Source organism: Aplysia californica, unplaced genomic scaffold, assembly GCF_000002075.1.
Source record: "Aplysia californica isolate F4 #8 unplaced genomic scaffold, AplCal3.0 scaffold00561, whole genome shotgun sequence".
Lineage (NCBI taxonomy): Eukaryota > Metazoa > Mollusca > Gastropoda > Aplysiida > Aplysiidae > Aplysia > Aplysia californica.
This window is the reverse complement of record NW_004797831.1, coordinates 352,662-365,703: the sequence shown is the minus strand read 5'-3', so window position 1 is coordinate 365,703 and position 13,042 is coordinate 352,662. Positions and strand designations below refer to the sequence as shown.

The window sequence follows — 13,042 nt, the reverse complement described above, 5'->3', positions numbered from 1 at the left end:
GAGAAAAGCTAATGCCACATTGGCCCTGTACAATTATACACCTACACTGGAAATTTGAATTTATCAGCCGATTGTGTATTTGCTGTCAAACGCCTGATTTCTTATTATCTTTCGTTTAATAGGTTAAGACATATTTATTTATTGTATTGTGAACGTTGTGGGCGACCTGTCTGACTGAAATATTTTAAACACTGACCTATTTTCCTCAGCAAAAAATCCTGGCATATTGGAAAATTGCCAAGAATGAACCACAACCACAAACATAAGCTTTGATCCGTCAGACGTACGAAGTACGAGGTCTGCTGTTGTGTGCGGTACAGCTGTGTAAAAGTAAAAAGGGCGGAGTAGGCGGAGGCTATCATCGAGAAGACGAGATACAACGACAGTCGGAGTCATAGCCTACGTGCTGCTGTTGGCAAGTGGTTTCTCCAAGCTCAGGCGTATAAATGTGAGACGGATAAAATCCATTCAGCAGTTCTCAGTGTTGCGGGAGAAGAGACTGAACCTGTCTGTGGAAACAACTTCGTGTCGTAGGAACGGGTTTTTACAGTTACCCACCATTTTCTTCAGCCAGTTTACATTATTTTTTTTCATACTTGGTATTTCAATTATTATTCGAAGGAAAACAACGCTGCATATAAATGAGACAAGTGAAGTCTTCGAGTTTTGAATTCCTCGAGCCAGATCAAATTGGTAAGTGTAACAATTACAAGCCAACATTTTTAGCATCATCAGATCCTGCCGGGGTGGGGGGGGGGGGGGGGGGGGTAGATCTAGATCTAGATCTACATCTCGATTTCTAGATCTAGATCTAGATAGAGTCTAGATATCTAGATCTAGATCTAGAATCTAGATCCAATTGATTGATAATTTGCCATGTAAACGTGCAGATTGTGACCGGATTGAACTTTGGGGGACCCACCGTGTGTACGTGTGTATTAATGTGCACGGCGTGGGGGGTTTCAAAGAGGCTTTCCCCCCTGATGATACTAGTGATACTGATAGTGGGGGGGATATGAGGGGGGCTTGCACCCCTGTTAGTGCAGATTGTGTGTGACCGGATTGAACTTTGGTGGACCCTAAGATTGAAGAATACCGGACCAGCGGACTGACTTTGCCTATGTCTAGCAATGCCAATCGGGCTTTCCCGCGAGGCGAAAATTTGGTCCCCGTTTACGGGCGATTTTGCGGACCCGGCCGAAGCGTAGGTGACTAACTTTGTCAACCTCGGTCTGCTCTATTTCCGAACCAATCCGAATGAAACTCGGCTACCAATCAGAAAATAGGGCAAACTAATGATATGTGGACGTTGAAATTCGTACACATAAATTAACCTATACTTTTGGTGTCGGGAACACTTTCGTATCGTGTACACCGAAAACTATAAAGAGTTTTAATTTCAACGCCCAGATGGTAATAGATCTATCTATCCTCTATAGTGTGCTCAAATTTGAGAGTTCTGTGTCAAGTAGTTGTTTAGACCCGATCGTAAATCTACGACTACCCCCCTATCCAAAGCGGCTTCGCACGGAGACCGGCCATTTTCCCCTCACTCCCGTGGCAAATGTCTGTGACCTACAAATCCCCGCATGACTATTCTGGGCCCGTTCATTGGTCACTGAAATAGGGCAATGGCGGGCGCGCGCATCCGGTTGTTTTTCTCTCTATTCCCCTGTAACATCGCAATGGGGGTATTCCGAGGCGAGGTTATCTCGTCTCGGGGTGTTCGCGTCTCAACGGGGAAAAAGAATTTTTAATTGTACGGCATGCTAGATTGAATTAACTTATCTTTTACGGTTGGCATGGTCTAAAGTCATCATAAAAAGCTTTGCAATTATTTAGTCACGCTGCCGACATATATTCTTAAAGATCCCATGTTGTGATACGATGCTATAAATAAAATGGACTCATCCCGACACCCCTTTTTCGCAAAATCGTAATATGTACACCACAATTTTAATTATAACAAAATAACTACGAAATTGGTAGTAAATCTGACTGCAGAAATGATTTCTACACTCAAAAACACATCGGGTAGCCAAGTTTCTCTCGGACATTTGGATTAGTTACCGAGATATCGTCGATTTTCTTACAGAATCTGCTACTGCGTGGTCCACTCTTTAGGAGTATTTTCCTATATGTGGGTCATCCATATTTTGCCGACCTTTACAACCCCATAACTTTTTTATTTATGAACCGTTGCTCAAAATTCAAGAAGCATGATTATCAGAATTGAAAATTCTTTCTTAGGTACCAAAAAAAAGGGAACAAAAGTGAAAATTTAAATTTTCATTGGCATTGCTACTATGTCTCAACCTTAGCCTTAGGAATTCATAATTTTCCCGTTTTTAATATCTCTCAATGGAGAATCTCGGACAGGTAGATCTATTCTATTCATTAAAATTTTGTCGGGGGGAGACCCCCCTGAACCCCTCCTCCACCCCAACCACCCGCCCCCACCTACCCCACATTCTCGCGCAATAATGTACGAGTGGTCCGATATTCTTCAATCTTCCCGTAGTGATTTTTTGGGTTAGTTTTGCTACTTTAGGGGTGACTAAATGCAAAATAGGTTAAATTTCTACTGCCAAAGTCGAGCAGTCTTGTTTTCTCGCAGTACCTTTTGAGGTGCTTTTTCGGTAGTTCCCACCCCCCTTATTTGAGCCTAGAATCTAGAATAGAACTACTCTAGATCTATATACTATATTATACGTTTGATACGTGGCGAGCTAAGATTATATATCAAACAACTGCAATTATACTTAAAATTTTATGGTAAAATCAGGGGGGAACCCCCCCACCTTATTTTTATTATGTCAGGGGGTCCCCCCTACTCATGGGGCCAAAACCTGCGAATAACAATTGCGGGGTGGGAACTACGGAAACAAAAAGCGTCCCTTTTGAAGGCATTTAATTTTTAAATGAAGTATAGTCCGGGAACGTTGCTGCAACCAGATATTATAGGTATATATATATATATATACGTGGAGGGATTTTTTTATGTGATTTAGAATCTAGTTTTTGCTTTAGGGATGACTAAATTTATGCAAAATAGTATAGAAGTTACTGCCAAAATCGAGCAGTCTTGTTTTCTCGCAGTACCTTTTGAAGGCATTTTCAAATGAAGTAGCCTAGATCTAGTCCGGGAGCGTTGCCCGAACTACAATTATTGAAGTGTCTGAATATTCAGACAACTAAAAATTTTTAGTTCTAGAAATTGAATTCAATGCAAAAAAAATGCTTCTACCCAGTCCTCGCAGAATGGCAGAATGAAAGATGACGCCGAACTCTCGCAAAAAACCAACAAAACTCGAGAACGGAAACCGTTCAGAGGGAGGAGAAATAGAGTTCAAGTTTATTATCCCGAGCGTTCGGAAAAAATAATCTGGGGGGTTACAACCCCCCCTTCCCCCCTGTTTTAACCCTTACAGTAGTTAGGTTTGAAATTTTATTGAAAATTAATCTAATTGATTTTCAACAGTTTTGGTGGCTTTAAAAGTGTGATCTGCAGCAAACAAATACAAATTTGCCGAAAGCTTCACTGCACTCACCCTACTCTTAGTAGACAGCCTTTGTGTCTTTTAGGTCTTTTCATTCATGTTATGGTTAATTGAAATTTTATTTAGAAAGTGCTGGCCATTTATAGGCCTATACATCCCAGAGAGCTGCCTCCACCTGGCTGGCAGAATATTTAAAGCTGTAACAGTAACAGAATTGTCCTAGATTGTTGATTACCCTGGCTTTAACAGCAGCAACATTTTTTTTCCAGCAGCTTGTTCATTTAGCTGCAGTTTTCTGTTTTTTTCCAAACATACTTTTGTCATTTTTAGAAGAATTCGATGTTGTTGGCATAACCCCAATCTTTTAACATAGAATCTATGTATATATTATAATATATAGGGCTTTTAAAATGAAGTCTTCTGACTGATCTTCTGAATAAACAAGAATAGTGCACTACTAGAAGGATTCTAAACATCAGATGGCCCCAAAAGTCCCAAGTAAAATAGTACCCTTTTTTTGGAGTTTGGAGTCTGCACATCAGGTAATAAGACATTCAGAACTTACTTTGACATATTTCATATTCACAAGATATTTTAATATTATATAATAAGCTGTTTCATCCAGGCTTAAACTCTGTAGTACAAAATTCAGATAAATTTAAAAATTACAACACTTGACTTAAACTCCATTAGCCTACCTGTTCAACAAGTTTTAAGACTTTTACTATTGCATTGTTTGAATAATTTTGTAAAAGTGATGTATCACGGTCACGTCATTTTCTGAAGGCTAAATTGTGGATCAGGCTTCTAATTAGGCTTTTAAGAAATCAATTGTTCTTACATTTTAACCTCAGTATTTGTAATATAATTTTAAAAAAGACACTGCCCTTTGTCATCATAAATATCTTTTTTTTTTGTAAGAGTTTTACAGCACTTACAAGTCAGTTAGGTCATGTAGTGCCGAAGATTAGAGACAAAGGAGTTTAGGGAGTAACAAACACAAAAAAGAAGGAGGAGCGATTTCAGGACGATAGCGATGTTTGATAGGAAAGAAGGAGCATACATTAAACACTCCGAAGCACTCTTCAACCATCCACATATTTTTTTTCCCGGAGGGATAGGATCACCTGTGCTTGTTGAAGTGAAAGTCTGAAAAATGTAATTTCTTTGTTGCTAGCATCAGCCCATTCCTTGGAGTGTTGGTGAGAAGACTATCACTATAAATGTCGGTTTTAATTTTATTTATATGCGTGTTTATTAGATTGTCTTTTTCGCCCTTTCTTTTTATTCAGATCAAGCTGATGTATCAGATCATTTGACGGCCGCTCTTAGTCCCTACAACTCTGGCAAAAGCGGACGGGAAGGATGGACCTGTGCATGGGCTCCGGACAGCTCCTACTTTGCCTGGTCCAGTGGTTATCGCATACTGCACTTGATTCCATGGGACGCTAACAAAAAGAAAAGGTGTGGGCATGCTTTTCAAATCTAACTTGACTTGTCATGCGTTTTCTGAGGCTGCACTTCAATCTCTATTGTTTTGATGGAGATACTAGATTAGAGCAGTGATTCCCAGAATGGGAAGTAGCATACCTCGGGGAAGGGGGGGGGGGGGGGGGTAAGTGACGCAAACTTGAAATGCAGTCTCAAGAAAGTAATAATATGTTGTAGTGATGACAATGTTCAATAGAGGTTTATTTCTCTCTCTCTCTCTCTCTCTCTCTCTCTCTCTCTCTCTCTCTCTCTCTCTCTCTCTCTCTCTCTCTCTCTCTCTCTCCCTCTCCCTTTCCCTCTCCCTCCCTCCTTCCCTCTCTCTCCCTCTCTCTCTCTCTCTCTCTCTCTCTCTCTCTCTCTCTCTCTCTCTCTGTGTCTCTGTGTCTCTGTCTCTCTCTATGTCTCTGTCTCTCTTTCTCTGTCTCTCTCTCTTTTTGTGTTGCTAAATCTGTTTTTACTTGAGAGGATCTTTTTTTTTTTAAATTGAAGTTCCAGACCTTTATTATAAAATTTGTTATCTTATTTTGTGGCTCTTTATGGATGATCTGATACTGATGATCCTCAAGAGATGATTTGAGTTACTGCTCAAAAGTCTGTTCTCCATGAAGATATTGTTCCACTCAATTACTAAACAACAACATGAAGATGTTGAAAGGTGCTAGGGCATGTAATTGTTACTCTCCCCTTTTTTCTTCCCAGGCATGATCCGGCGGACACGGAAGGTTTGAAGGAGCGGAAGTACCACATGATAGATTGTGGAGAGTTGATATGGGCTTTAGCGTTTGGATCTGGACTACCTCAGAAAGCATCTCACATCTACAGACATTGCAGTTATGATAAAAACCTTGTTGTTGCCACGGGTCTAGCGAGCGGAAGGATCAAACTCTTCAACTGCTTCACAGGTAAGATATTTTGAAATAGTCAGTAATGAGCAATTGTCATTTGGGTTTTTTTGTTGGGGGGGGGGTTGTACAAGAGAAATCATTTACATTGTTTCAATATGCGAAACATTTTTTTAAAGATAAAAGGCATCCTTTTATAACTAACTGGCTGGAATGAAGTATATGATTTGTTTGAATGTAAAACAACAGGCGGTCAGGGGTTTTTTTTTGCTTGCTTACCCATAAGATCTGACTTATCATAATGTGCTTGAATTTTCAGAATAAAGGAAAAGGCTTTAGATTCTGTTGTTTTATAGTATTGGTCATTTTACGGGTGTGGAAGTTATCTAAGTTGTGAAATTGTCCATAGACACGTGTCGGGCACTTCAGTGATACTGGCACGCATGTAGTCAATACCACCTAGTAGTTTAAGATGACTATTGGTTTTTATGAGGGATCTTCTCAACAATCATTTTTAGAACAGATTTGTGTCAGAAAGGAGAAACTTTTGAATGTAGGCAAAAGTCTGCGCTGAAACAGGATGAATGTAACATTTATAATTACGTATTTGTGTAGAAAACTGCCTTCAAAATCACACCATCAATGATCAGTATGAATGAGTCAAAACTGATCTTGAAAGTCTCGTGATACTACCTGGTTTACATTTTGTAGTAGTGCTAAAGTGATGTTTCTGTGGGTGGTTGGCGGGTGCTCTGGTGTGGTTTGCTTCTTCTTTCCTATCAAACATCTATCGTCTTTATCTCTCCTCCTCCTTTTTTGTGTATGTTACTCTCTTGTAACACATCTATTCTTCGGTACTTATAGATGACCTTATTGTGTTGCAAGGGCCATAAAACTGTTACTAAAATAAAGTACTGCATGGTTAGCACTTTGTAGTAATGCTAAAATAATGTTTCTGATTTGGTTTATTAAAAATGGACAGGTTCTGTGATTGTGGAGCTCCTGGATCATCGTGACACAGTTCGTGGACTCGACTTCTCCAAAGATGGCAGCCTGCAGCTCATGTCTGGGTCTCGCGATGGGACCCTCAAGTTGTGGGATCTCAACAACGAAGGGAATATGTATTGCACTCATAAAGCAAGGGCAAAAGTGAACGCCTGTAAATTCTCCATGAACGGAAAATTTGCTGCCGCAGTGGGAACGAACAAAACGGTGAGCATTCTTTACTGGAGCCTATGTAGCCATTGTGACAAATCACTGCCCAAGGAAAGATTTCCATGTTTTTAGGCTCTGAACACTTTCACATTTTGAGGGTCAAACGTTTTTCAAAACATCTCCAGTGGCTTTTTAAAATATTTTTTTTCCCTTTGGTAGGTAATTTTAAATCTACTGGGGTTGTGGAGACTCCCAATTTTTTTCACTTAACGGAAAACTGTTTTTGGAGGGGGTAAGGTTTGGTACTGTCAAACCTGCCCGAATGGCCACCTGTCTTAGACTATCACCTGTCTTGACGGCCACTGCCCACTCCCCTCTTGTGTGTTTTTTTTAATTTAAAAAGAAAAAAATTATAATAAACATAATGAATAATGAATCATAATGTCCACCTACCTGTCAGAGACCATCACTTTTCCTCTTGACAATTGTGGTCGTCTTGGACAATTTTGACGGTGCACAGTCATTTCCATTGATTCCGTCCCTCCCTCCTTCAGGTTTTGCTCTGGCACGGACCCATCAAGGACAGTCCGTTTTACAGGCTCGAAGGACATCACAATGAGGTGGTTGGCGTGGACTTCAGCTCTGATTCTGTGCTCATGGCTACTGCATCTTTTGATACTCGAGTTATCATTTGGAACGCATACAGGGTTCAGAGACTTCGAGAGTTGGGGTGAGTATTGCGGGAACTTTTAGGAACATTTCTAATTAACTGTTGTGTAGCAGCCTTTCCAACTGTTCTCAATTTCCTGCGACTGTCCTGGATTCGGCAATCTGCAATTTTTTTGCCTTATCGAAGACAGGATACGAAAACTAGTCCGCCTTGATATAATTTTGTTTGTTGATGTTAGTTAATCTGAAGTTTTAACATTGGGTGTCTCTGATTGGGTTTTGAAGAAATTGGCAAGCCTTGGTATAGTTTTATGGGCATTTCAGGTTATTTTCCCTTAAATTGTAGTGTAATTAGTATACTTTATATGCATGTTTTCTTTTTATTAGTGGGGTTTTAGATATATATTGTCTTTGTACTTGAGTTATAATCAATAAGTTTTAAAATTTGGTTTCTTTTCATTCATGTTTTTTTGTGGGGGTTTTTTAAACATTTAAGCCTGTGTTTTCTGACATACAACATGAGTTTGATATGAATGTAATATTAATAAGTGTTTTGTTTACCCCTGCTGCAGGCATTTGCATCCAAGCCCTAGTCTGATTTTTGCTGGTGGTGCCAATGACAACTTCGTTCGCAGTGTGAATTTCTCTCGCGATGGTGTGAATGTGGCCACAGTTTGTGATGATGGGTAAGTTCCTGATGTCAGTTCTATCATATCTAATAAATATTGGTGATTTATGTGGAGTCAAGTTATCTATGTGCGACATGTAATGTTACTGTTTTTTGTTGGACTGTTTGGACATATTTTGTGTTATATTATATCGTTCAAATGTGTTTCCACTGGCCAGTAGCTTTAACAATCCTCTTTCTCTCGTGTATTCTAGTTGTGCAATGTTCGTTAACTGTGTTAAGACCAGAGAATTCAGGGTGGTTCAACATTTACTCACAAATACACTTGGAATTGGTCAAAATGGACATCCATTGTCGTGGGAGAAAAGTAATTGTCCGAGACAGCTGGACGTCTTGGACAGTGCGATTACACTAAAAAGCCATTGATTTTGAAACTCGAGAACAGACAAACTGTTTTTCACTTTGAACGCCTTGTGTAACATTAACTTTGCGAACACTTGCTTTTCCATCCGGTCCACGTCACGTGTGTCTTGTGGTGGGTGGTTTGAGGGTGCCACAGGTAGATTTGAGTACTTTACCTTACTTTTACTTTCCTTTTATCCGCCGCTTATACCCTTTTGGCTGTCACGGGAAGAAAAAGACGTCTCTCTGTCACCAGCCGCAGTACTTGACTGTCTCTCTTTCTTTTATTTCTGCCCATCTGTCTGTCTTACCGTTTCACAGCCGTAAATAGCAGTCATTGTGCTGATAGGTTTCTCTTGTCCCCAACAAAGGAAATATATCTTACGGTGTGTTCTTTGCCTGTCCCCACAGCTTTGTTCGCTTCTGGCACTGGGAGGAGGATGGAGACCCGGTGTCAGTGCTGCAAGTCTCTGACCCTCTCTGTGGTCAGTTTTCGTCGGACGGAACTGTTCTTGGAGTTGGGTAAGCATTGACATTTTCCTATTTCTTCCTGCTTTTGTGCTTTTGCAGACAGTTCTGTGTAAGAGGTGAGGGAAGCTCTCGGGAAATGGGAATCTTACTTTCTCCCAGCTTCACCTGGCTGTGAGTTGTTTCTGCTGACTTCTTCCATCTATTTTTGAGGGGAAAAAATTATGTGAACATTGATTTGATATTTTTCTACCATATTACATGTAATATTCAAAATGATAATCTTAAACATAGCTCTGCTATGCATGATTGTCTTGGCTGTATTCAGTCATCGGGAGTATTCTTCATTCACTGCTCAGCAGAATCAACGCACAATGAAAAAAGAATATCTTTGTATTGGTTACCTTTGCTTCATATGGCATACTGATAATTTTATACTTTATATTTAAGCACTTAAATAACATGTATTGTGAAAAGAAAATTTCTTGTTTAATCGAGCTGAAGATATATATCTTTTAATTTTTAATAATGCAATAATAAATAACATAGTGTTCATTGGTGATTTACCGTTCCTAAATTTGCTTTTTATGTAAACAGTTCAAGTCTTTTTATCAGTATTATGTATTGAGACGTAAACAGTTTGCTATTGAAGAGTTTACTATCTTTAAAAAAGTTTGTTAAATGTTCTGTCCCATGCGTGTTCATGTGATTTGAGTGTTTTTTGTACGCAAGTGTGGAAAGTGGAACATTCTCGTGTTTGTGTGGATGTTGTGTGCATTCTGGACCTTGTGGAAAGCTGAGTGGTGTGATGCCGGGGTGTGATTATTTTGTTTGGTTGCATGCTTGGTGTGGTTGTTTTGATTATAATTTGAGAGAGAGTGAGGAAGATATAATATGAGTGAACAGTGGGAGCTGGTTTGTTGCTTCATCATTTTGTTGAGCGCCTTCTCAAAGTGGGTATTTGTTGAAACTTTTTGTTGGTCTGAAAATGTTTAATCTTTTGGATTACAGTTGTCAAGATAGATTTCTCCTGTGTTTGAAAAAAAAATTATTATAAAGCTTTAAAAAAGCAGAAATAATGCTTAAGGACCACAGCCACCTGTTGACTTATGAATTTCAATTATCGATCAGCAGTTAACGACTTATTTTTTAAGAAAGCAAGAACAGGCAGACAAAGATTCTCATTCATACAAGCTGCAGTGAAGTTACAGAATACACAGTGCTACTATTGAAGGAGAGAGAGAATTTTATGTAGTGGAGATGTTTCATTTTCTTGTCGTGTGTATACGTGTGTGCACATGAACTTAGTGAATCATCTACTATTGAAACCAACCAACTCAAAATTTCTCCCCAATAGGTGAATCAAGATTATCGTTATCATTTTCCAATCCCCTCTGATAAAAGACTCACAACAAGATTTTCCAATAACTCCCTCCCGTGTATGATCCCAGTGTCTCTTTTCTACGGACTGTAACAGTGTGTTTGGTGCCTGCCCCTATCTGTCACTTATTTATTACACATCTTTATGGATGGCAAGTTCCCTTTTGCGTCAGTGTGGGGTGGGGGGGGGGGGGGGGGGGAAGAGAAATAGGATATAGTTATTTTTTTAGAAGTTCTATCAGGCACAGCTGGGTATCTAAGACACTCTAAAATACTACCTTTCCGTAAAAAATCTTATGTCTTCCTTCTAGGCAAGAAAGTTCCTCTCCAGGGTAATTGTGTCAACATTCTCTTTTATGTAAACATCCACTCATTTCTCTCACGGAAGGATAAGAATTGTAGGTCATATAGATAAGTGTTGCTCGGATCCTGAAGTGACGGAATGTCTTGTAATGACCAGTGACGTCCCCAAACTACACGCAGAAGTAAATGAGGGGCTGTGAAGTTACTGTATTCAGAAGTGAATCATCAAAGATAATAATGCTGTGTAAGGAGAAGAAAAGGGGTTGTGGGGGGATGGAGGGGGGGAGCATTGCTCCATTGTAGTTTCGATAAGGCTTATTATAAGACATATTATTGTTCTGTTTGAGTGGTATCTGCCTGTGTGGGTGGTTGGTGGGTGTTCTGGTGTGGTTTGCTTCCTCTATCCTATCAAACACCTATCGTCCTGATTTGTTACCCTCTTGTAACACATCTAATCTTCGGCACTTGTGTGACCTTATAGTGTTGCAAGTGCCGTTACACTCTAACTAAAACCACCTGCCTGTGGTCTAAGCACATATAACGGTCGTGCTGTACTGTTTGTGCCTTGTGTTGTTCATCAAGTCACAGAACCTTTTGTGGTTGCTCTTGGGAGGGAAGTTTTGTCGAGTAAAAGTGTCATGAGTGACTATTCTAACGTTCAAAGGGATGGGTTCTTTTGTTTTAACCAGTGTCCCTTATCTGCCTTCTGATTATGTTTTCTTTTCACTTGCCCCTCAAGCTATCTCTAGTAGGTCAGCAGTCACATAAATCCTGTGACAAGATTTTTAGTGTAATACACATTATAATATTATTGTTATTCACAAATATACGGATAAAAATTATAATATTATTGTTATTCACAAATATACGGATAAAAAATATTATAATATTATTGTTATTCACACAAATATACGGATAAAAAATAGGCCAATCAATGTTTTGCCGTGAACAATAAGTACGCAATCAACGGTCACTAAACGTACACACCTGTTTGCTTAATGATCCCGTTTTTGTTTTGTTTTATCATTGTTAGAGCAGTGTTAATTGGCGTGAGTCATGATGACACAAGGTGGGTGGTTGGCGGGTGCTCTGGTGTGGTTTGCTCCTTCTTTCCTATTGAACAACTATCGTCTTTATCTCTGTCCTCCTTTTTTATGTTTGTTACTCTCTTGCAAAAACTTATATGACCTTATTGTGTTGCAAGTGCCGTAAAACTCTTACTGAAACGTAATGGCACACGGGTAGTAAGCGTTAGGCCGAGATAAAGAGCTCGCCCTCACTCTGTTCGAAACAGTTGCATTCCATTGTTTCCTTGCGCACGCTTGACTGTCCCCCCGCGGTTTTATGCAAAAAAAATTCTGAAAATCTGCATACTGAGCCCAAAAATGTGAAATTAATCGATTCTGTTAATTTTAACAAAGAACGATAACGGAAAATAATCAGAAATTATGCCCAAAAAAATGATAGAATTTTGCTAAATTATGCAGGGTGCATAAAACCACAGGGACATGCTTGACGGGATTTCATCACGATTTTCTCCTTGGCTTTCGCACGCGGAAAAACCTGGCATGTCGTGACGATAACTTATTGTTGCGTCCTGGCCAAGTCTAGGGGGGCTGGTTGGTGTGGCGTGTGGTCCTGGCCTAGTTTTTCTCGCTCGGTGTCGGCGAAGATAACGAAATACCTTCGGGAGGGCGCCACGAAATGCGCAAACAAGCGGGCCCGCCTTGCGTCAGGTTGTTGTTGTTCACACATTCCCTGGCCTGTCGTAAACAGAGAGCACTGTGACATCATATTAGATTTCGCTGTTTTAAAAATACTCCTTCGTCCTTTGGAGTATTTCATCTCTCTCTCTCTCTCTCTCTCTCTCTCTCTCTCTCTCTCTCTCTCTCTCTCTCTCTCTCTCTCTCTCTCTCTCTTCATCTAATTTTCTGCCTCTCTCCCCTTTTTCTCTTTGCCTCTGCCTGTCTCTCTCCATCAGTTTGTTTCTCTGCTTCTCTATCTATCTCTCACTCTTCTACTTTCTCTCTGTCGTTTCTCTCCCTCTCTCCCACTTACAAAATGTCCCTCTCAGTCTCTCTCTGTCTCTCTTTCTGTCTCTCTTTCTGTCTCTCTCTCTCTCTCTCTCTCTCTCTCTCTCTCTCTCTCTCACTCTCTCTCTCAGTTCCCCTTTTCTCTTCCTCTATCTGTCTATCCACCCATCT

At 40.0% G+C, this 13,042-nt stretch overlaps 1 protein-coding gene across 2 annotated transcripts in view; it reads left to right on the top strand.

Annotated features, from left to right (window-relative positions):
- Window positions 1–270: 270 nt before the first annotated feature.
- The window catches only part of LOC101850836 (WD repeat and SOCS box-containing protein 1), a 39,726-nt gene continuing 26,954 nt past the window's right edge, over window positions 271–13,042 (top strand). For both annotated transcript variants that reach the window (XR_220887.3, XM_005106889.3), the window contains exons 1-7: window positions 271–693; window positions 4,793–4,964; window positions 5,691–5,893; window positions 6,816–7,045; window positions 7,543–7,718; window positions 8,230–8,343; window positions 9,099–9,209. Coding sequence is in view for 1 of the 2 variants with exons in the window: in XM_005106889.3 (XP_005106946.1) it covers window positions 642–693; window positions 4,793–4,964; window positions 5,691–5,893; window positions 6,816–7,045; window positions 7,543–7,718; window positions 8,230–8,343; window positions 9,099–9,209 (1,058 nt within the window). In the remaining variant the exon portion in view is untranslated. The remainder of the gene's footprint in view (window positions 694–4,792; window positions 4,965–5,690; window positions 5,894–6,815; window positions 7,046–7,542; window positions 7,719–8,229; window positions 8,344–9,098; window positions 9,210–13,042) is intronic.